This window comes from Crocodylus porosus, unplaced genomic scaffold, assembly GCF_001723895.1.
Source record: "Crocodylus porosus isolate Cpor-Errol unplaced genomic scaffold, CroPor_comp1, whole genome shotgun sequence".
Classification (NCBI taxonomy): Eukaryota; Metazoa; Chordata; order Crocodylia; family Crocodylidae; genus Crocodylus; species Crocodylus porosus.
Window position 1 is genome coordinate 16718943 of NW_017728951.1, and position 21804 is coordinate 16740746.

At 42.3% G+C, this 21804-nt stretch overlaps 1 protein-coding gene across 3 annotated transcripts in view; it reads right to left on the reverse strand.

The window, feature by feature from the left end:
* Positions 1 to 21804, reverse strand: part of ATRNL1 (attractin like 1) — a 969676-nt gene that overhangs the window by 755613 nt on the left and 192259 nt on the right. For all 3 annotated transcript variants that reach the window (XM_019555783.1, XM_019555782.1, XM_019555784.1), the window contains exon 10: positions 19746 to 19900. In XM_019555783.1, coding sequence (XP_019411328.1) covers positions 19746 to 19900 — 155 coding nt within the window. The remainder of the gene's footprint in view (positions 1 to 19745; positions 19901 to 21804) is intronic.

Here is a 21804-nt window from a genome sequence, read left to right on the forward strand (position 1 = left end):
CGGTCACAAACTCCTGCAAGACCGTTTCAGGCTGGACATAAGGAAGAATTTCTTTACTGTCCGAGCCCCCAAGGTCTGGAACAGTCTGCCAGCAGAGGTGGTTCAAGCACCTACATTGAGCACCTTCAAGAGTAAATTGGATGCTTATCTTGCTGGGATCCTATGACCCCAGCTGACTTCCTACACTTTGGGCAGGGGGCTGGACTCGATCTCTCAAGGTCCCTTCCAGCCCTGATGTCTATGAAATCTATGAAATAAATTTCTGTTTATTTTTTCATTTTTACAGTACTTTTACAAAAACAGTTTTGACACTGACAAAAATTAAGAAAACCTATACGCACTTTGCAAAAATATCTAAATAGATATTTTCCCATATTTATTCAATCAAAAGATAACATATAAGGTACTTATCCAATTGTACATGTTAACTGTGGAGCATATGCATAGTTAATCCATCATGCACATATGCAGCCATGCAAACCTGTTATCCTACTGTGTGGCTATGCAGGGTTTACCTGAATCTTGAATGTAGGTATAGGAGACAGCAGGTGATACCTACTACTTCTATCCTAGAAGCAAGAGCAATTCAACTGACTGCTGTACATTGGACTGAAGGTTTAAGATGCCATCTGGCCTTAAATGATTTACTGAAAAAGGTAAGGATTCATGCCAAAAATTAGTGCCTTTCTATCTCCCAGGATAGGCAGCTCTTGGATTTTAACAGTCATGAACCAATAAAAGTATAAGCACAAGTATTTTATTCCCTAAACATGTAACAAGAAATCTGATTTTGAAAAAAAATTCTAAGATGCATACAACTTTAAACCACACATACAGACAATATTTTAGCAACGTAAGAAAGGGCAACAAAAGCCAAAACATAAAAATGTTTAATTTATCTACATAAACATGTACATTGATATAAATTAAAGGTCCGCATTCATTGTACAACTTGATCCTGCAATGTGTTAAACAGTCTGGCCCAAATCCAGCAAAGTACTTAAGCATGCCTTTAACTTTCAGCTTGTGACTAGAGTCTTAGAGATAAATTACCACTTTTCTTTTAGTGACAGTTAAGAGGTGGCAGTAGATAGGTGCATCACCCCAAGAATTAGTGGAAATGATACTACAGTAAGAGAAAAAACAAGGCTCTTCTCCATTCCCTGCCTGCCTGCTTGGGGTTGGAAGTTCACAGTAGTTTCACCACTGACCATCCAGATAAAAGGTTTTGGGAGCTACACAGTTGGATAAGGTTGACGGGTCTTGGACCAAAACTAAAAGCATCTCCGTGAGATCTGCCAATGCCAAAAGCTCCATATGTTCCCTGCTCAGCTTTCTACAATTCAGTTACTCACTCTACATCTGACACCACACAAGCACAATACATTAGCTGTGCCCCCATATTTAGAAGCATTAAAATACTGAAATAAATATATTGTACTAGCGTGCTGTTTGTTTTGGGCTCATAGAAAAGCAAGGCTGGAAAGGACCTCATTAGTTATCTAGTTCAACCCCCTGATCCAGGCAATATCATGCCTGACTATGCCATCCCGCCACGTGCTTGTCTAAAATTTAGACTGGATTGTGAGGAAGATGGTCAGTGAGGAAGAATGGGGTGAGAAGTGCCACATCATTCCATGATCTCCACCCCCCACTGCAAGAGGTGAGACTTTGTTGGCAATGGTGGAGCCCAGTGGAATAAACCACTGATCTGATGAGCCATACCATACAGGGTCAATTAGTCTAAATAAGAATTTGCTTAATGCTAGTAACAAAGAAGGCACTTTGTTTAACTTTTACGTTTGCAATGGAGGTCGTCTTCATGTGACTACAGATGAACAATATATAGTTTAAGGCAAGGAGTTAAACTGTATGGCCTGACATGTCTGACCTTCTGAGGTTTACCACACTGACTCCTTGATTTTTGGTCAGTCTCAGCCCTCAATGTAACTTAACATTTTAAGTATCTCCTCACAGTTAAATAGCAAAAAGTCATATAGGTCACCCAAAATTGCCACAACTCTACAGGTCTGCTGCATCCTTGTACCTGCCTACTTCCTCTTTCAGACCTTGTAAGGTAGCAGCACAGCACAGTCTACAGCTGTCCTATACAGTGCCTGCAACTAAAGAGTTTTCCTTCAGTCGTCCAGGAGGTTTTTCCCGACTGCATCCCCCTCCACCTTCTGCCACAGGCCACTGCAGAAACCTATCAAAGGCCAGGAAGGGTTAAACGGTCTCTATTTACTTGTATATGTGTGTAGTTCTTGACAATGTCTATTCCAAATTTCTACATGTATATTGGCTTTTTGAAAAAAGGACACTAGCCAACACTGAAATGTTACTATTCACCAACAACAGCCAAATAACTAATTTGTCATGAATAATTTATTGACAAATTTAGCCTCTCTTTTACTGTTTGTGAAATATCGCAAACAGTATGTAATTCTATGACATTTATTTGATACTCAAAATAAATCAGAGGTTCCATAAAGTAATCTCTGTGGCACTCTACTTCTTATAAACCTATTCCAACATGAAAACTCACCATTTTGGAATACACATCGTCCTCTATTCTTGAATCAGTTTTCTTTACACCATAATATACTTTCCTATTCCATGAATCTATTACAGAAAGTAATAAATTCACTGCAGAACTCACCCACCATGAACTTCTATGTCCTATAGCAATGCTTTTCTGCTCAAATTTTTTTTTTCTTCATAATCAATCCCCTAAAAACTGGTCATGGCTAATTTATCACAAATAAAACAGATTCTCATTATTACCTATAGAAATACGACCTTAATAAACACACTGAAATTCAGAAGACTGGAACTACAACAGTCACAAAATGCCGCTGGATTGAGCATGCTATTACAACCATATATGCAGCATGTTACCAACCCACATGGAAGTGCTTGTTTAAATAAGGCCTGAGGGTAGTAAATATTAGCCAACCAAAGTAGTTCATTAACAGTTCAAAACAGTGACCTAACTTTTATCTCGCTTGCTGTTACAGTAGTGTTTACCAAGAGCAGCTTGGTACTTCAAATACGAAGATAGGATTGATTGATTTTTTAAAACAAGCACAGCAGAGATTTGCACACAAGAAAAAAATCCAAAAAACATCTTTTCCTCTTCTGATAAATGAACCATCAATGCCTACATTAGTATTCAGAGTGGTTAATAAGAAAGCTGCTTACTCTTTTTCTAAGATTTCTTTTTTCAGTACTAATTAGAGATTGGTTTTGCACGCTAACATTTTTAAGCTAGAAAGATTTGACAGGCAAATAAAACTTTCCTAATATTCAGTTCAGGAAGTGACGGTGGCAAAATTTTAAGCAGTTTAGGACCACAGTGGACTTGGCCTTTGGATGCACAAAAAAGGAACAAAGTGAAATGATCATCTTCCCCAGGACCTGGTAGGTCAGATGGTGTGAATTACTGGCTTAAGGAAGGCTGGCTTTCCCCAAGACCAGTACTTAGTACTGGTGTTATATTTTGCTTTGGCTAACAAAGCTGGCAAGACAGGACAAGGAGTGGACTGTGCATTGTGTGTATTGCACCACCTGTGCTTTCCATAACTCTAGATAATATTGTATCATCTTTCACAAAATGCCTACCTCTCCACAGCATCCTAACGTGGATATTAAACTTGGGGCTAGGACCCACTCAGCTGAAAGATGGGAGGGGAGGAAAAGGAATCATCAACTTTTTACTTCTCTGTTTTCATTATATTTTCTTGTTTCTCATCTTCTACGTGCTACTTCATTTTGGCTAAATACAGACTATCAAAAAGCCCAAGGCTGAATCAATTCAATCTTCACAGGTTAGTCTTACCTGTATACACCAAACTGATAAGCAAGTAAACAGACATTCATTTTTTATTCCAGAAACGTAGCCACATGCCTGCAGTGACCCAGGCCAGAAGCCAAGGAGGGTGCTACACACCGGCTCTCTGCTCAGCTGGAACAGACAGGTTGGGCCAAGACTAGCCCAACCACCCTGTGAAGCAGGGTTTGCAGAGGAGGTGCAAAGCATCATGGGATGCTGGAGGACTGTGAGTTAACTTGAATCTGGAGGGAATCTGGGCCAGAAGTTCAATACATCAATTTAATCTAAATCAGTGAAGTCTGATCCATCCAGGTTTACCTTAAACCAATGTTGGCCACTTTGAAAGCAATTTATGTACACTAAACTTCAGTCATGTTACATATATGGTTTCTGATCACTTTACTGGTTTATGTCCCTAGCCTTAATGAACAAGTTCAGCATCACCTACTCTCATCTATTCTAGTCACTTGTTGTTGGAACTTGTCTACACAATGGAGTCTCCACCACTGTGCTTATGCCATTATAGCTATGCTGTCAGAGTGGCTCCTAGTGGACATGCAGCATATGCCATGAGGAGTTCTGCTGGCATAGCTGCACCACCATCCTAAATGGAAGAAACTAAGTCAATACTGAGGCACTGCTGGCATAGTTATGTCAGGTAGCGATTGAGATATTTGTTTAAGCATCTACTACCCTGTAATGTCGCTTTACCCCTAATTTCTACTGTTCAACTGCTCCTCTCTAGGTATATCTAAGGTCCTACACCACATTACATTGAAAAAACAAGTTAGTGCAAGCAGCTTCTAGCAAAATGAGGAAACAAAACATTTTAGAGTAATGCTTAACAGCAATGTATTGTACATTGATTTTCTAGATCTTACTCAACATTAGTTGGTCATTAAGAATTAATCATGATAAATTGCATCTCTAAAGAGACTTTTTTCATTAAGAATTATTAATTTTGAAGTATTTCTATTGATGGCTAGTTATGCAATGCATCAAAATGACACAGAATAAAACATCATTAAAAGTAATATAGTAGAAGGTGGGAGATTAGACTTGGATATTTATCTTCAGTAGAACAATATCTTGAATTTATGTTAGGAACTGATGTATGACAGACTATTGGTCTGAATTAAAAATAAAATGATAATTAGAAATACATTTTTAAAAAACCGGTTTTGGTTGGAAATAATACCCATCAGGGGGCCTACTTTAAGAAATAGAAAATACGAAGTTATCTTCAGAACTGGCTTCACCTAGTTATTGCTATAAGGAGCAGAATTAAACTGTATCTTCAGGAAGAATTCAGTGTTGGGGAAACTGAAAATTCCTTATCTTTTAGTATGTTGAGAATAGTATGCTACAGAAACTTAATTGTTTTGCTTAGACTTTATATACCCAAAAGAAACATTCTTGGGAGAAACACTCTGAAGACAAGCCTCTATAAATAACTCTATTAAAGATATTTCAGACAAAGTCCTTGTTAGCTTCAGTCTCAGGAACAAGCAAAATTGTTGGTATACATACAAGAAATAAAGTATAATAATTTTCCTTAAAAAAACCCTAACATTGAGGGCATTGGGTTAAGCCTGCCTCTCTCTGGCTAAAAAGATGGGTAAATTTTAAAAAGGTGGGAAATCTCCTGCCGTCAATGACTGGCAGATTGGTTTTGTCCCAAAACTCCACGCAGGCTGAAGTGCCCATTGAAAGCTAATTTATACAATTAAACGTATTAATTTTTCACAAACATGAACAAGCAGCAGTAACAAAGGGGTCTCTGCTTCTTATTCAGTATGATTAAATATGTATCCTAAATTATCATCTTGTTATCCCAGTGCCTTACAGAATTTAAAAGTCAGTGGTGATATTCTGGATCCTGTCCTTTGAATCTTAATTTTTTCAGGGTATGTGATTTTTTTATTTTTTTTAAATTTTGGATGTAATGCTATTGGAGAGCTAGGAGAAGAGGGGAAAAATTTCAGGAGCAACCTTTTTTCTGGAAGATAAATCTACACTATCAATTCTGTATACTGGGCCTGACAATATAGGCACACAGCTGAACACTTTGCTTGCATTCATTTGATGTCGTTACATGTACAGACTCAAAAACTGAACATGCAAATAACCACTCCGTCTTGTACCATAACTGCCTCACTTACATATGCATGTTCAGTAGGTACACTCATGTGATTTTCTATACATATCTATTAGAGTTCTTGTTCTGGTTGGGAGATTCCTGTTTGATACGCTATAGTCTTGGAGCTCAAATGTATCAATTTGTAGAGCAGAGAAGACAAGGAGACATTCTCATTTGCATTCTGTATGGATTTGGCTCACGTGGGTGGGACCTTCACAGACCCCATCCAGACAAGTGCAGCCGTGCGATATGCATGTGTGGCACCTCATACTGCACATTCAGTTGTTCTGTGCAATGCAAAGGAGCAGCACAAGACAAGGGAAGGGGGCGGGTTGACCCCTGGTTATCCAGGGGTCAAAAAACCCATTTAAAAAAAAAGGTGGAGCGGAGAACATGGGAGCGGCGTGAGCCACTCAAAACCAGAACCACACTGTGGCTGCTGATCAAGCTCTACATGACAGGATTGCTGCTGCTGCTGCAGTCCCAGATCTGCAGATAAGGCTGCTGGGGCCAGCCCAGTGCTGGCCACAGCCTCCACTACCCCACTCAGGATAAGCAGCCGTGTGCCAGAGGGCTCATGGCATGGGTGTTTCCCAGGGACAACGAGCAGCAGCACACGGCGTGTCAAGAGGGGAAACATGTCCACGCATGTGTGGATGCGACTGTAGAGTCCTACCTGCCTTATCCTGGAACTGAGGCAAATTGTGAAGACAGACGAGTAGGAGTAGACAAGGAACACTCAGAATCAGAAAACCAACTGCAAACTAGCACCCACTTGGAGTATCCTCAAGATGATGTTAAAAAGCAGCAAGATTGCTCTTTCTGCCTACCACAAGCAGCTGTCGGCACTATTACTAACTTGACTACACAGTCCTCCGCCTCCAGTACAATACGCAACCAAGCACAAAACTTACAACTTACCTAGCCCAGATAAAATACCAGGGCCAGTCAAAAATATGGGAATCCCCACGTTTGTATAGCCTAATCCATGCTAAAACCTTGCATTATTAATTATTAACAATCAGTACTTTTATTGCTCTTTATGCAGGTAGCATAATCAATAGCCAAATATGAAAACTAGCGTGCTACTTTATATACCTAATCTCTTACTTACCTAACATTTGCAGATTTCTGAGCCTTTAGCTAGAGGTGCACCAATATATCGGTCCATACTGGATTGGCACTGATAAAAGGAAAATTGACCTTATTGGCAATTGGCTCTTTTTGGTCAATGTAGCCAATAATATCACCAATAAATGCTGTGTGCATGCACGCAGCTGCAGAATGCACACAGCTGGGCTTGGAGACCAGGATCTGGCCAATAAGTCTGTGACAAAAAGAAGCGTGGACGGGGAGGAGGAAAACTGAGTCCCCCACGGTGAGGGAAGAAGTCCAGCTGGGGTTGGGACTGGCTGGCTTGGGCAGGGTGGGGCACAGGACAGCACCGCGGGGGGCACAGAGGAGCAGCTCCCTGTCACTGCGCATACCCACAGGGCATGTGCCCCCCAGATTTGTGCATGGGTCAAGGGTGGGCTGCCTGCTGCAAACTCAGGGCCAGGGGCTGTGCCAACCCTACTCCTGGTGGCGGCGGGGGCTGGGCCAGGGCATCACTCAGGGCAGGCAGTGGTGGTGCTCAGGAGGGGATACAGGCACCCCAAAATTCACTGTAGCCCCTCCCAGCACTGCTGCCACCTGCCCTACCTCCACCCATCCCAAGCGTACCCCTGGCCTAGCCCCCGCTACCAGGAAGAGCCTGGTGCAGCCCCTGACCCTGAGCCCACAGTGGGCAGCCTGCCCCCACCCCACACACAAATCCTGGGGGCACATGCCCCCCATTCTCCCCCTAGGGGTGTATGCAGCAGCCAGAAACAACCCCCTCCCCCTGGACAAAACAGCCATGAGTCTGTCCTGCTCCCCATCCTGCCCTGGCTGGGCAGCGCCTGCCCCTGCCCCAGGCCCACTCTCTCCCTCACCGTAGGGACCTTGATCTGCCTCCCCCCACCTCCATTCCCCTTTTCCCCAGACACTTACCAGCCAAACACTGGTCTCCAAGCTGCCAGGCTGCATATCGGATAAGTATCGGCCAATATGGGTGGTTAATAATCGGTTATCGGTATCACCCAAAAAAATTTTTACTGGTGCACCCTACCTTTAGCCTTCACCAGTAGGTTCATGTGTAATAAATATCTAACCTTCCTAAAAATGTCCTTAAAACACATTGCACAAATACAACAGTAGGTTTTGCTGACAATGAAGTAAAAAACAAAACACGTGTATTTATGCCATATGTGATAACAGGTATAATTGAAAGTATTGCATAAAACAGCGCAGGTTCTATCCTGAAAGCTCAGCTTCTTTCTGGACAACCCCCTTTTCTAGGGAATGGAACCTGTAGTAAATGATGCAGTCAGGTTTTGCAACTAAGACTCCTGATACAGGTTAGGAAGATAAAGAAAAGCTCTAAATCTATCCATTCTATAATGAGCTAAATTTCAGTAAAGCAATGATTTAGTGTTTGCTCTAGTTTCCCGAAGAAAAAAATGTTCATGTCTGATGTGTACTGTGACATTGTGTGCATTTAATTTGGTCAAATGAATGGAACAGAAGATTAAGTTTGTATCTAATTAATCTTTACACAAATTTCAAAATACAGGAATAATTATTACATCTGTTTCATTTTTACTTTATCAGTTTAATAATGCATGACAAATGTGACTTGTAAGAAAATGCAGATGCTATGTTAACTACTGTAATTATCTAGGAAAACAGAAATAATGTAGCATGACAATTTTAAAAAGACAGTGCACAGTATGTTTTTACAGACTAGAATGAAAATTTCCTGATATGAAAAGTTTCCAATATTACACACGAACATATTCCTGTGCTTGCATAGTTAATTATCAGTAGTAAATATGACCATTGAAAATAATCAGTTCAAATGAATTATTTGGTCGGCATATTTATTTTAATGGTGCAAATAAAAATGCATGCCAATATGTGAAATATCTCTTCTCCTCAAGTTGTTGTGAGGCCCCTTTTACTGAGGTTACACTTGTATAATACAAAATGCTGTGCAAGACCAGCAGCACATAAAAAAATATTATGATGTGTAACACAATAAATTGAAAAAAACCCAAATTCTAGTACAGAAGGGAACGCTGCCTAGGTTCATTTGTTGAGTGGGATTGCTCTATAGATCCCAGGGAGATTCCAGACCTCCCTGGGAGATATCCTGCTCACCCTGACCATCACTCTGTCAATGGCCCGGTTGAACCGGAAAACAGCACACTATCCTCAGCTATAGACACAGTGGGTGCAGTTACATGAGTCACATTACTGCACGGTTGCCTAATTTACTCCGCAATAAGTGCACACATTAATATGTGCGCTTATTGTGCAGTCAATTCCCTTAATCATGTTTAAATTTGCTACCTGCAAATGTAGGTAGCAAATTTAATTTTAAGTAGTTAATGCACACTGGCACATGTGAAGATGTGACCAAGTTTGCTACTGGGTCTGTCCAGCCTTGAGGGGGCCAGCCTGAGGCTACCCCCAGGGCTAGTGGGTGGGAGCGTCTCCTACTCCAGGGCTGGTCTGCCTCACTGGCAGCTCCTGACTGCAGGCTATAAAAGCCAGCAGCCATTTTTTGCCCTAGGGCACACAATACAAGAACCTGAGGGCACTGCAGGCCCTGTGTGTCCCTTTGGGCAAGCCACAGCCCTGCTGTGCCTGCCTCCCACCACACCAGCAGTGTGCTTAGCCTATGGCTCTGGCTGGTCAGACCAGCCACTACCTCCCTCCTACACATCCCCAGCAGCCTGGACTGTGATGCAGGTGCTGAGGGGCATAGCGTCACCCACGCGACTCCCAGTCCCATGCCATGCCCCAGCGCTGGGAACTGCTGGCAGCTGCCCAAGACTGGGAACAGCAGGACAGCTGCATGGGGACCCAGAGAGATGGTACAGGACCCACCATAACCTCCTCATCCCCCCCATCCAGGCCAGCCCCCACCTGTGTGCCCACACCCGTGCTGTCCACCCAGGACTGCAACTGGACCCAGGAAGAGGTTGGCAACTTGGTACTTTGGAGTGACGCAGAGGTGCAGAGACAGTTCAAGCGGGGCAGGTGCTTGAATGCACACATTTATGAGGCCTCGCCAAGTGGAATGCGGGAGTGCAGGCGCTCTAAGTCAGCCTCAGCTGCAGGCCTGCCACTCCTGATGCAAAGATCCCACTCTCCACCAGCACAGCCAGTCCAGAGTTTCAAAATACAGGCATCATGCGCTCTGCCCACCCAGCCAGTGCTGACGTGCCCTGGTGGTCCACAACTGCCTGCAGGATCACCGAGTGAAACCCCTAATACAACTAGTCTCCATGAGGCAGACACGTCACCAGGATGTGGGTCCCATCCAGGGCCCTGATATACTAGGGGAACCCCAGTGTACAGAACCCTGCCATCACTGCCTGGGGGGCAGAAATATGGAGGACGGTGCTTGCCAGCACGTCCTGGAGGGTGCTGCACACCTCCAGGACAGCCTCCCTAGGGGTAGCCTTGCCCATGATGAGCAAGTGCCCCACATGAGTGTGGCCAGCTTGAGCAGCGCCAGAGCCAGGCAGGTGTCAGGAGAGACAGCCAGGTGGACCCAGTGATGGCCTCCTGGAGCCCCTCATCAGTGTTGCTAGCAGCAGCAGCTTCACAGTAGCAGGGGCCCTGGGAATGCATGCAGCAGCTGGGCAAGCGGTTGCTGCGTGTGGGTGAGCCGGCCATGGGACAGCCGTCAGTCAGTGCAGCGGGCCACCAGGGTGACCAGCAGGATCAAGGGACCCTGTTCCTCACTGCCAGGGCCGGGGCAGCCATAGTGCAGCGATGCACAGTAGGTACAAGCACAGCTGCCTCACGCTCCCTCTGCGCATGCCACACTGCTCATCTGTACGTAGGAACTGGCTGCCGAGAGATCACAGAGTAGGGCTAGGTTTTAAGTATGGCTGCCAGGTGCTGGAAGCTGGGGCCAGAGCCTGGAGCTTCCCCAATGGCCCCAGGAGCACATGGCAGGGCTGCAGGGACCTGGCAGCAAATTTTCTGCCAAATCCCTGCACACATAGATGCCTAGCCAAAATCACTTACTGCGCAGTAGCTTACTGAGCATTAAATCTAGTTGTGCCTAAATGTAGGTGTAGATGCATCCAGTGACACCCAGATACCTGCTCCCACCACTGCAACAGCACAGAACCCGCTAGTATATGGGGGAGTTGAGGCAGCTTAAGCAGGAGGGTAGGTTATTAGAGTGCAGTTGGCTCTTGACATGTACCGAAGCTGATCTTTTACAGCATGCAACCTTTTTAAAAGCCTATGCAATAACTGCAAAGCTTTTTTCTTTTCTTCACTGCCATCACATTTACAAAGTTCCAAATGGAGGAACCCTTCCAGGTAGTAAGTGTCCTCCTGGTTGAGCCGTATCATATCCACATGGAAATTGAGTCATCTACACTCTATCATGACTGCAGAAGTGCTGGAGGGGAAGCAGGAAACCTGCTGTGAACTGGACCCAGCCCCATTTTGGTTTATAAAAGCCAGCTGGGAAACCTGGGGCCACTCTGGGTCATTGACAACTCCAGGAACGTCTGGATGTTGCCAAATTCCTGAACCCTTATCAGTCTGGCCTTCATTCCAGATATCGTAAACAGACTGAGCTTGTGGCCTCGGTCAACGATATGCACAGAGATCAACAGGGGAAACTGTACCCTGCTCCTATTAGGTCTTTCAGTGGTGGTGATAAAACACCTATGCAATTCACCAGACCATTCCTAACTGGTGCTGCTCTTTCCCAATACGGAAATCCCAGAGTGTGGAGATGGACAAGTGTTCATTCTCCCCACAGGAAGACCCTGGATCCCCCGATGATCAGAGCATTACAGTAGTCTAGCCGCCATCTTGTTGAGCCTCCTGTTCAATGTGCGTCTGAGATCCCTGGGTAAGACTGCATAAATTTGGAGTGAGGTGCCATGAGCATGCTTAAGACATCCAAGCTCTATCCTGAGACAGGATCACCCCAATCTAAACCATCCTATACAAATCCACTGTCTAATCTCCTAGCAAAACTACACAGGCAGCTCTGACACAATACAAGACTTAACACCTTAATCTACCACACAAAGCAGGAGGACCACAGTGGCCAACATCATAGTACTGCAACATTTGTTAAAATAGGCTTGAGAAATTCCAGGAAGAGGGCTATACCTTCAGCTACACAGGAAGGCAAAAAAAACCTAGTCCAAAGCATCTGACATGGGGTAAAATTCCTTCCTGAACCCAAATATGGAAATTGGTCTGACCCTGAGCAGAGGGAAAAGACCCTCTAGCCAGGAACCTCCAGGTTTAAGTCCCAGCAGAAGCACCGGTACACCCGAGTCAAAATCCCCAGTCTTTGGTGCAGCTGACACACAATGCTTCTGAGGAAGACTTAAAAAAAAAACCCGACATGTATCAGCAGGTGGGGAAAAATTTATCCCCCTACGTCATGCTGCAACCAGAAAAGCCCAGAAGCACTGAAAATACCAATAGCAAAACAGAGGCATAGCTACACCTAGATCATCCTTGACCAATGCCTGTCCAACCTCTTCTTGAACATTTTTGATGATAGTGTTCCCTAGGCAGCCTATTCCACTGCCTCACTATTCTAACAGTGAAGATTTTTCCTGATATCTAATCCAAACCTACTTGGATACAACTTCAAGCCATTGGGTCTATGTCCTGTACTACGCAACAAGAAAGAAAAGATGTTTTCCCTCCTCTTTTTGACAGCCCATCAGGTATTTGAAGACTATCACGTCCATTCTTAAGCACCTTTTCTGCAAGCTGAGCACAGCTAATTCCCTCAATCTCTCTCCTATGACCTGCTTTCCAAACCCCTTATTCTTTGTCACCTGCCTCTGGACCCTGTCTACCTTCTCCACCTCCTTTTAAAAATGTGGACCCCAAGCCTGAAGATACTATTCTAGATAAGATGTAATCACTCCCAAATACAGGGGCACCATCACTGCCCGTACCTTGCACTAATGCTTCTATTGATGCATCCCAAAACCACATTCACATTTTTTGGGATATATCATACTTAGTTTGTGATCTATCAAGACTCCGAGATCTTTTTTTGTGATGCTGCCATCCAGCGAGGTATCAACCATTTCGTATCTGTATTTTCACTTATTCCTCCTGAGGTGTAGTACCTTGCATTTCTCACATTAATTCCAGCCAAGCTTTCCAATACATTGACATCCTTCTGAATTGCTGGTTTGCAATCCTTCCTAGTTTCATGTCAACTGCAAACTAGCTCAAGAAGTTCTTAATGATTTGAATGCTCGCGCAGAAAAGCATGCCGAACAGCAGTGGACCTATGACAGACCCCTGTGTGAATCCACTTGAAACTTCCTACCATTCTGACATGGATCCATTTATAATATTTAGGAGATATTAGCAAAATATTAGCATATCATATCTGCAAGTCATCTCCCCCGTTTGCTCTGACAGGATCTAGATTTGTTAGTTCTCTGATACTATTGCAAAATCTGTATATTTATTCATAAATTTCCATGAAAGTGGTGAGCAACACTATTTTTAAGGATGGCAGTGGATTTCACCTAAAAGTGTTACCTCTAAATCTATATTTCCTCTGTAAAAATACATGGACACCAAGCTAAAGAACAATTTGTAGAAACTTGCCAGGATTAAATTTAGATGGGAAATTAGAAGAACATGTCTAACCCAGTTGTAGGCAACTTTTTTCCTTCCTGTAGAGCTGTGGGCCGAAACAACCTGGATTAGGTCCACGACAGGCCAGCACTCCAGTACAGCTGCCACTGCCACCACCATGATGGTGTTCTTGAAAGGTTTTCCCTGCCAACGCATCTCTGGCCTGCAGCTATGGTGTAGGCACAGTTCCTCACTGCCCAGCCCCAACACAGGCATGGGCAAAGTCCTTAAGGTTCTGCCGACTGGATCCAGCCCACGAGCTGTATGTTGCTCATCCCCATTCTAATTGAGAGAGGTGTTACCTTCTAGAACAGCTTTGTCATGTGTACAATAGCAGCAAAAAAGCCAAATGGTTTCCAGATGGAACATAATGAGTTAACGGAAGTCTTCTATAAGATGGGCATATGAAAAAATTATGATCATCTGATATGGCTGACTAAAACAGCAGGCTTCCTGTAACCCTAAACTTTTAAGGCAGTAGTTGTAAATTTGGGTGGTATCTTTTTTTATAGCCTTTGGTTGACACACTAGTGCTTACAATTTGACTTCACTTTTTCTTGGTATAAATGTACCAGAGGTTTGGGCAAAGATAATATTTTTAAATATATATAAAATTGTACCATAATTAGAGCAAATAGCAAGGTTATTATGAACACAAACAGGACTAAAAGAGACCTCCTGGATTACTGAGTCAATTCCCCTGCTGTTGTAGGTAACCATATCATATAACCCCCAGAAACTTATCCAGTGCTCTCTGAAAACCAGCTAAAACGTATGCCCTCAATACTGGAAGATTGTTCCACAATTTTACACCTCTGATGTATAGTTTTTTACCCAGTTGTTCTTTTGCCCACATTGTCCTCCAACTTAAGTATCTTTTCTCCCCCAGTGACATTTACCTCAATAACGTATCTATACCTAAGAATCATGTTTCCTCTCAGGCTATATTTTGCTAGATTAAATAAGCCAAGTTCTTTTAATGTCTTTTCATAAAACTGGCTTTCCATTCCCCTGATCATCCCAGCTGCCCTTCTCTGCACCTGTCTCATTTTGAAGTTATTTTTCTTCAACATGATTAACCAGAGAATTGTGTTCAGTTCCAAATGAGGTCTAACAGGGCTCTGTGCAATGGTACTAATATTTCCTTATCTGTATGAGAATACCTTCTTTGGTACATCCTAGGATTACATTGGCTTTTTCATGGATACATCACATTGGTGGCTCACAATCATCTTATGATTAAGTAATGCAACTAAGTTTTTCTAGCCCTCTGTCTTTTCCATGTCATAAGCCTCCACCATATACCAAAATTTCTTACAAAACCCTCAATCATGCAATTTATATTATTACATTTCATCCTATTTCTATAACTGGTTCTCAAAGCCAGCCAATAATTCTTGTATAATTTCCAGTCCTCCACCAACATTTTTCTGCAACTTTAATTAACAAGTTCCTACCTTCTGCACACAGACAAGTGAGAAAATGTCCCTGAAACTAAACAGGAAAGCATACCCAGTTTTATTATATACTTCATGGGAATATTGCTTAAACTTAACAAATTAGTCCTGTGGTATACTACTGGCTTGGATTTCCTAACAGATTTATCCCTTACTGGTATAAGACTCACACTTCCTATTCACCAAGACTTATTTTTTTTACAAGACCATACTGAGCCCCATATACAAATCTGCCTCAGATACCAGACCCTACAAATAGGGACCTACTCAATTTGCAATTTCATAAAAATCACAAAAATCGGGCTTTGTCCACGAAATCCATGTCCACAAAACGCACAAAAAAAATTACTAAAAATAAAATGCTGGTTCCCCAGTGGGAGTTCTTAAAGGCTGCAGCCTGGCTACACAGCCCACCAGGCGGAAGAGTGGGAGCTGCTGGAACAAAGGGGAGCAGCCAAGATGGCTGCAGCCCCCACACATCAGCTGACTGGCTGAGGGCTGCCTATTATGCAGCCTCACCCCTCTCCACCAATCAGTAGCAAGGGGTGGAGCTGCATGATGGACAGCCTTCTCAATCAATCAGCAGCATGGAGGCAGGGCCACCAGGGCCCCTTGGCCAGTAAGAAGAGTGTGTGTTGGGGGGAAGACCCTGCCATGATAAGCCCATGAAAATGGGTGGCTGGCCTAGGAAATTGGCCACCTGCCTCCTTGATTTTGGTAGGTCCCTACCTATAAGCATCAGTTACTGGGAAAGAGGTAGGGTGATCAGGTGCTTGCTGGATAGGAAGATAGCTAACAAATTTACCTTGATATACATTTTGAATGTCATACTATTACATTTTTAAACTCCTTAGTGGTGCTTTCCTTCCGACTTTCTCCAGCCAAACCACTATCCATTTCTCTAGGCTAACCCATAAAGAATGTCTTCTAGAAAAGTGTTACTACTAATCAGTATCAAGTAGCTCTGACAATTGTGATTAAGCAAAATACTGTTCTTCCTCACGCTCCATTTGAGATGCAACCTACTTGTCTACTAAAAGTCTTAAAACCTCACCAATTTGAGGATAATGATCAGGAGAGTCAGAACCTTCTTTCCCATCCAACCCTGGAAATTGCATATTCACATGCCAGCTTTCTTGCTGTAATAAACACACACGGTCCCATTTTCGCTCCTGAATACTTGAGGTACAGCTTGAAACAGCCTTGTATTCCAGTTACCATTCTTAAACAAAGCACTGTATGAAAAATATGAATGTTATGTCTGACATAGGTGCATACACATTTAACCTTCTGTTTTGAACTCAGGGACAATTTGGACAAGTACTTTAACAGTGAATTAAAACGTATTACTGCTCGAAATCCTGCCAAACCCCAATCTGACATGAGCCTGACAATTTACGTGCAACTATTTCAAAGAAACATTTGTCTACCTTACGTTTTTAGGTCTACTGCTAGGCCAGGTCCTGGCAAATTACTTGGAACAGAAAGGTTACTTTCGTCATAAATCAAAGATTATCACAACCTTCTCAAAGCAAAAGATGAGCTGAGCCAGGATACAGCTCAGAACCTTAAAACCTTCTCATTAGTTCTCTAATGGAAAAAATGAAAGCTAATAAAGCACAGTGTAAGTAAGTGCATCTGTATCAGGGCAGCAAATACAAGACAGGATTTTACATGTAAAATTAAGCTTTCATCCTTTCTACCAAGAGAACAAGAGAAGGGAAACACTTAAAACTAATCAATACCAACCTCTCCTGCAAATGGATTAATAGACACTGTTTAACCTGAGTAAAAGAACCATACAGTCAAGGACATTTTCCTTGAAAATGAGGTTTTACACTCAAACTGTTTCCCAGTTCAAATTTCTGCAATATATAAATCTTTCAAACACTCAGAAATCCTGTGTTTCCTTTGGGGCCAATGACAGAACAAGCCCCCCATGGTGCTAGAAGCAGCACATTACAGCACCCACTGAGAGTCTTGTTACACAGTAATTTTGGGAAGCTCCTGGAGCTCTTAACCTCTGGACTGTCCACACATTAACACAATAAAGTGGCTTTAAGCACTCATTAAGTAGTGCACTTTAAGTACTCAAAGTGAAGCCACTCCAGGGCAGGATTCTCTCTGGTCCGCACTACACTAGTTTCTGCTCCATTAAGGTGTGGCCATTCTCCGCAGGCGTGTCACCTAAACTGAAGTCCTCCAATATCCCAGGACTCTCACACCCCTGGCTGTAGAACAGGGATAGACGCCTGCCCTGGCTCACCAGCCCTCTAGTGGCAACTCAGAGCTACAGCCCCTAGTCCTGCCCCTGCTCGCCAGACCTCTACTGGCAAGTCACGGCTGTGCAAGTGGGGGACAGTCAGAGAAGATTTCTAGACTAAGAGTGCGACTGCTCCAATTTCCAAGCTAGCATTAACAATGATCAAAATGTGTGCAGCTCACAGAGTAAGGTGTAACAAGGCCCCGAGACACTGAACTACAAATTGAAACTGTAAATTAGAGATTCATATGTTATTGAGATTATACTTTCAGCCATAAATTTCAGTCACTGATTCCACAAAAATGGCCAACCTGACCTAAGTTAGACTGCCTTGGAGGTGGGGTTAACTTAGATCCGGTCACGCATTTTTGTATTGATCTAGCCTTCCTGAAATTTTTGTACAGCTCACATTTATACCAACCTAACTAAGGATCCAAGTGTAAGGTTTGAACCCAGCCATTTTTAAAGCAAGCTAACTTCCCCCTAACCTCCGCTACTGTTTATTTGCAGCCTAGGATGGTCTTTGCCGGACTGGTTAAGCTGGCTCGATGCTCCAGAATGTGACAGCAGTGCAGCATAAATCCATCACACTACACCAAAAGTTAAGGTCTAATATCTTCCTTTTTTCTTGAAAATAAATGAAATTATAGTGGTCACTGTGTTCATTCTAATTATATAATAAAACATGCATAAATTCCACCCTTTCCAGCTGTAAAAGTGCTCTGACTGAAACAATTGTGATAGTAGATTTACTCAATAATGTGACTTCTTTTTATGGTCATTTCCACACAAATTAATTAAAAGCCTGAATGTCCTACTGAAAATGAGATTTCTGAAATCTTAAAGACAAAGGGGAAACATTGCCCAAGAAGAACATTTCCTTTTCATTAATTTGGTCTGGCTTGTAAGTCTTCTGAAAAAGACTGTGCACCTCAAGAAACAAGCAGCTGATCTAGTTAAGAAAATATTTTAACATGCTGCAGTACATAGGTTTTCATATAGAAAAAAAGAGCAATTAATGAATATGAGAGAGATAGCAATTGCCATTGAAAACCAAGAAATTAAAGGTGTTCAACATGACTGGGTCCTTAGTTTAACTTTTTTTAACAGAACAAAATATCTTCTTTCAGCATTTTAAGATTTTACTTGTGATTTAAGTGCACCACAGTCTGTTAGCATTCTGCATATTTCATGCCCACTAAAAATTATGTTTTCGGTGTAATCTTAAATAAAGATGTACACAAACAAAACTTCTCAAAAGGTACATTTTCAAACATACCTGTGTTATAGAAGGACTTTAGTATGGAGGAGAGGTTAGATAAAGTAGTAATGCTAACACTGCCTGCACCCTTTAACTTGGTCACAACACTTCCAAAACTTTCAAAGCCATTTTTAAACATGATTTGAAACAAAAGATGTAATACAGGCATACCTCGTTTTATTGCGCTTCGCTTTACTGCGCTTCGCAGACATTGCGTTTTTTACAAATTGAAGGTTTGTGGCAATCCTGCGTCGAGCAAGTCTATCGGCGCCATTTTTCCATGATGGTTAGCATTTTTTACCAATAAAGTATTTTTTAATTAAAGTATGTACATTTTTTTAGACATAATGCTATTGCACACTTAACAGACTACAGTATAGTGTAAACATAACTTTTATATGCACTGGGAAACCAAAAAATTTGTGTGACTCGCTTTATTGCGGTGGACTGGAACCGAACCCGCAATATCTTTGAGGTATGCCTGTATTAAAATTATTAGAACATCCTTCATTTCTTATGTTTATGGACTTTTAACATGGCAAGTAAGTTAACACTACCTTACCAAATAACAATGTTTCAATATCACCTAAATTCCCCGATTGTCAGGTTACATTTAAATGCTAATGTAATAACTATTGGAAAAGAGTAATTTAAGAACATGTCTAAATAAAGATCTTAAGATGAAAAAGATACTATATTGTGATTTGCAACATTTTCAGGGTGGACGGTAGGAGGCAGTGGAGGAGTGAGAGGACTGATTATGTCATCAAGAGAAAACAATCTTTTTCTTCATCAAGAGAAAACAATTTCTTTCTTTCCATTTTACCTAATCTTTAGCTTATACTTTAAACAAGGAAGTGACAGAAGTGTCAGTGCAAAAAAAAACAAATGAGTTTCATCACAAATGATAAGAAAAACTTTTAAATTCCATTTTTCAAATGTTTTTGTTGTTGAGATTCTTAATGAAGATATCCATTCTGCTTCATAAATTAAGTCTGTGAAGTTTAAACCTCAATTGATCAAAAACTCTTAGGTACAGTGCTTACCTATGTCATATGCCAGAAAGTCAGCAGAAAAGCACTTTGCGCCATTACTCAAAGAAGTGTCATTGTGGGTGTTTCCTCCAAAAATGAGCATAGCTCCACTGATGAGAACAGCTGAGTGAAGATACCTTGCAAAACCACTCTCTTTCATGATAGTCCTAGAAAATAAAATAAAATATTAATACATTATAATACATGAAAGTCTTTCTATAATAGACACTGAGAAAAATTACAGCTAGGAACTTATATAAAATGCAACCAAACACTTGATTTAAGCATAGGTGGTATGCAATGAGCATAATTTATTCTGATCGTTTCTGAGGTGATAGATTTGTTCATATTATAATGAATATGCTTCTACTTCAATAAAAAGATTAAATGCTATAGGATAAAATTATTAGTTTAGCAACTGACTTATCTGAAAAATCACAGACTATGCATTGCTTAGAAAAATTGCTTAAAAAAGATTAATGATACACTACTTTTAATGCAAAAATTCTATTAAACATCAAACATAATATTTGCTAAAGAAATACAGGACAGGGACTGGCAATAGCAAAATACTCAGGAGACTTCAAAGAGTCTCTGACTCTTCTATTTCTAGGTTACAGAAACTGCCTGGAGAATTTATCCTTTTTTTTGGAACCAAGGCATTAGAACTAGGGCAGGCAGACTGTGGAATTACCATTCTGATTATAGTGGATAAGTTTGACCAAAACCAATGCCAGTGCAGCATTTCCTAAAGGTATTATCACAGAATCATAGAAAATTAGGGTTGGAAGGGACCTCAGGAGGTCATATAGTTCAAGCCCCTGCTCAAAGCAGGACCACCCCTCAGCTAGATCATCCCAGCAAAGATTTGTCTAACCGGGTCTTAAACTCCAAGGATGGAGATCCCAGAACCTTTCTAGGTAACCTGTTCCAGTCTTTTGCTACCCTCTTAGTGACAAAGTTTTTCCTACTATCTAACCTAAACTTCCCTTGTTGCAACTTGAGACCATTGCTTCTTGTTCTGTCATCTGTCACCACTGAGAACAGTCCAGCTCCAACCTCTTCAAAACCACCCTTCAGGTAGTTGAAGGCTGCTATTCAATCCCCTCTCAGTCTTCTTTTCTCCAGACTACATAAGCCCCAATCCCTCAGCCTCAACTCAGAAGTCATGTGCCCCAGTCCCCTAACCATTTTTGTCACCCTCCACTAGACTCTCTCTCATTTGTCTACATCCATTCTGTAGAGGGGGTCCCAAAACTGGACACAGTACTCCAGATGTGTTTATGATAGGAACCACCTAATTTCCTGTGGTAGTGCATTCCACACCAAGATCCATTTCAGGTAAGAACACTTAAAGTGCATACAGAAATGAAAGTTTTCACCCAATCTGGCTTCTGGACATGCTCTAGAGCCATGACCAAACACAACTGCATGGCTGCAGAGCATTTTAAAAAGGCCCAAATCTGCCAAAGTGGAGCAGGGCCTGGCTGATGCAGCCCAGCACTGATCCTGGCACTGTTTTCAGAATGGGAGTGGGGGAAAGGGAATGAATGGAGCTCATCCTGGTGTTTACCCAGTCAATGCTGAAGGTTGGGGTGGGTGGACTGGAGCCTCCCCAAGGTGGAGGGCTTCAATCCAGCCCCCAGTGCAAGTGCAGCTGGGGAAATCCCATAACAGACCTCCCTCCCATCCTGAGACAGAACAGAGGTGGGGGGGCAGAGCTTGGGGAAGAGGCTGCAGAAACGCAGCTTCTCCCTGGATGGGTTGCAAATTGGAGCTCGGTGACCTACACTCCCGACCCAACAACCAACAACTTTTGGGTCAGGAAGATTGATCTACTTCACAGCACTTTCTGTGAAGTGCTATGAGTTAGACCCAGGAGATACACTTTTGTCTGTGCCTTGGTTCCTTCATTTGCCTTTGGGCTTTGTGGTCTATGTTGTGCTAAAGAAGCAAAGCATAGCTGAATTTCACAGCAGTAGTGGCTGTTGAATGTTAGCATTAATGCTTTAAAATAACTGCAGAAGAAAACTGAAAGCTAAAAAGGAGACCGGAGCACAAGGTTAATTTG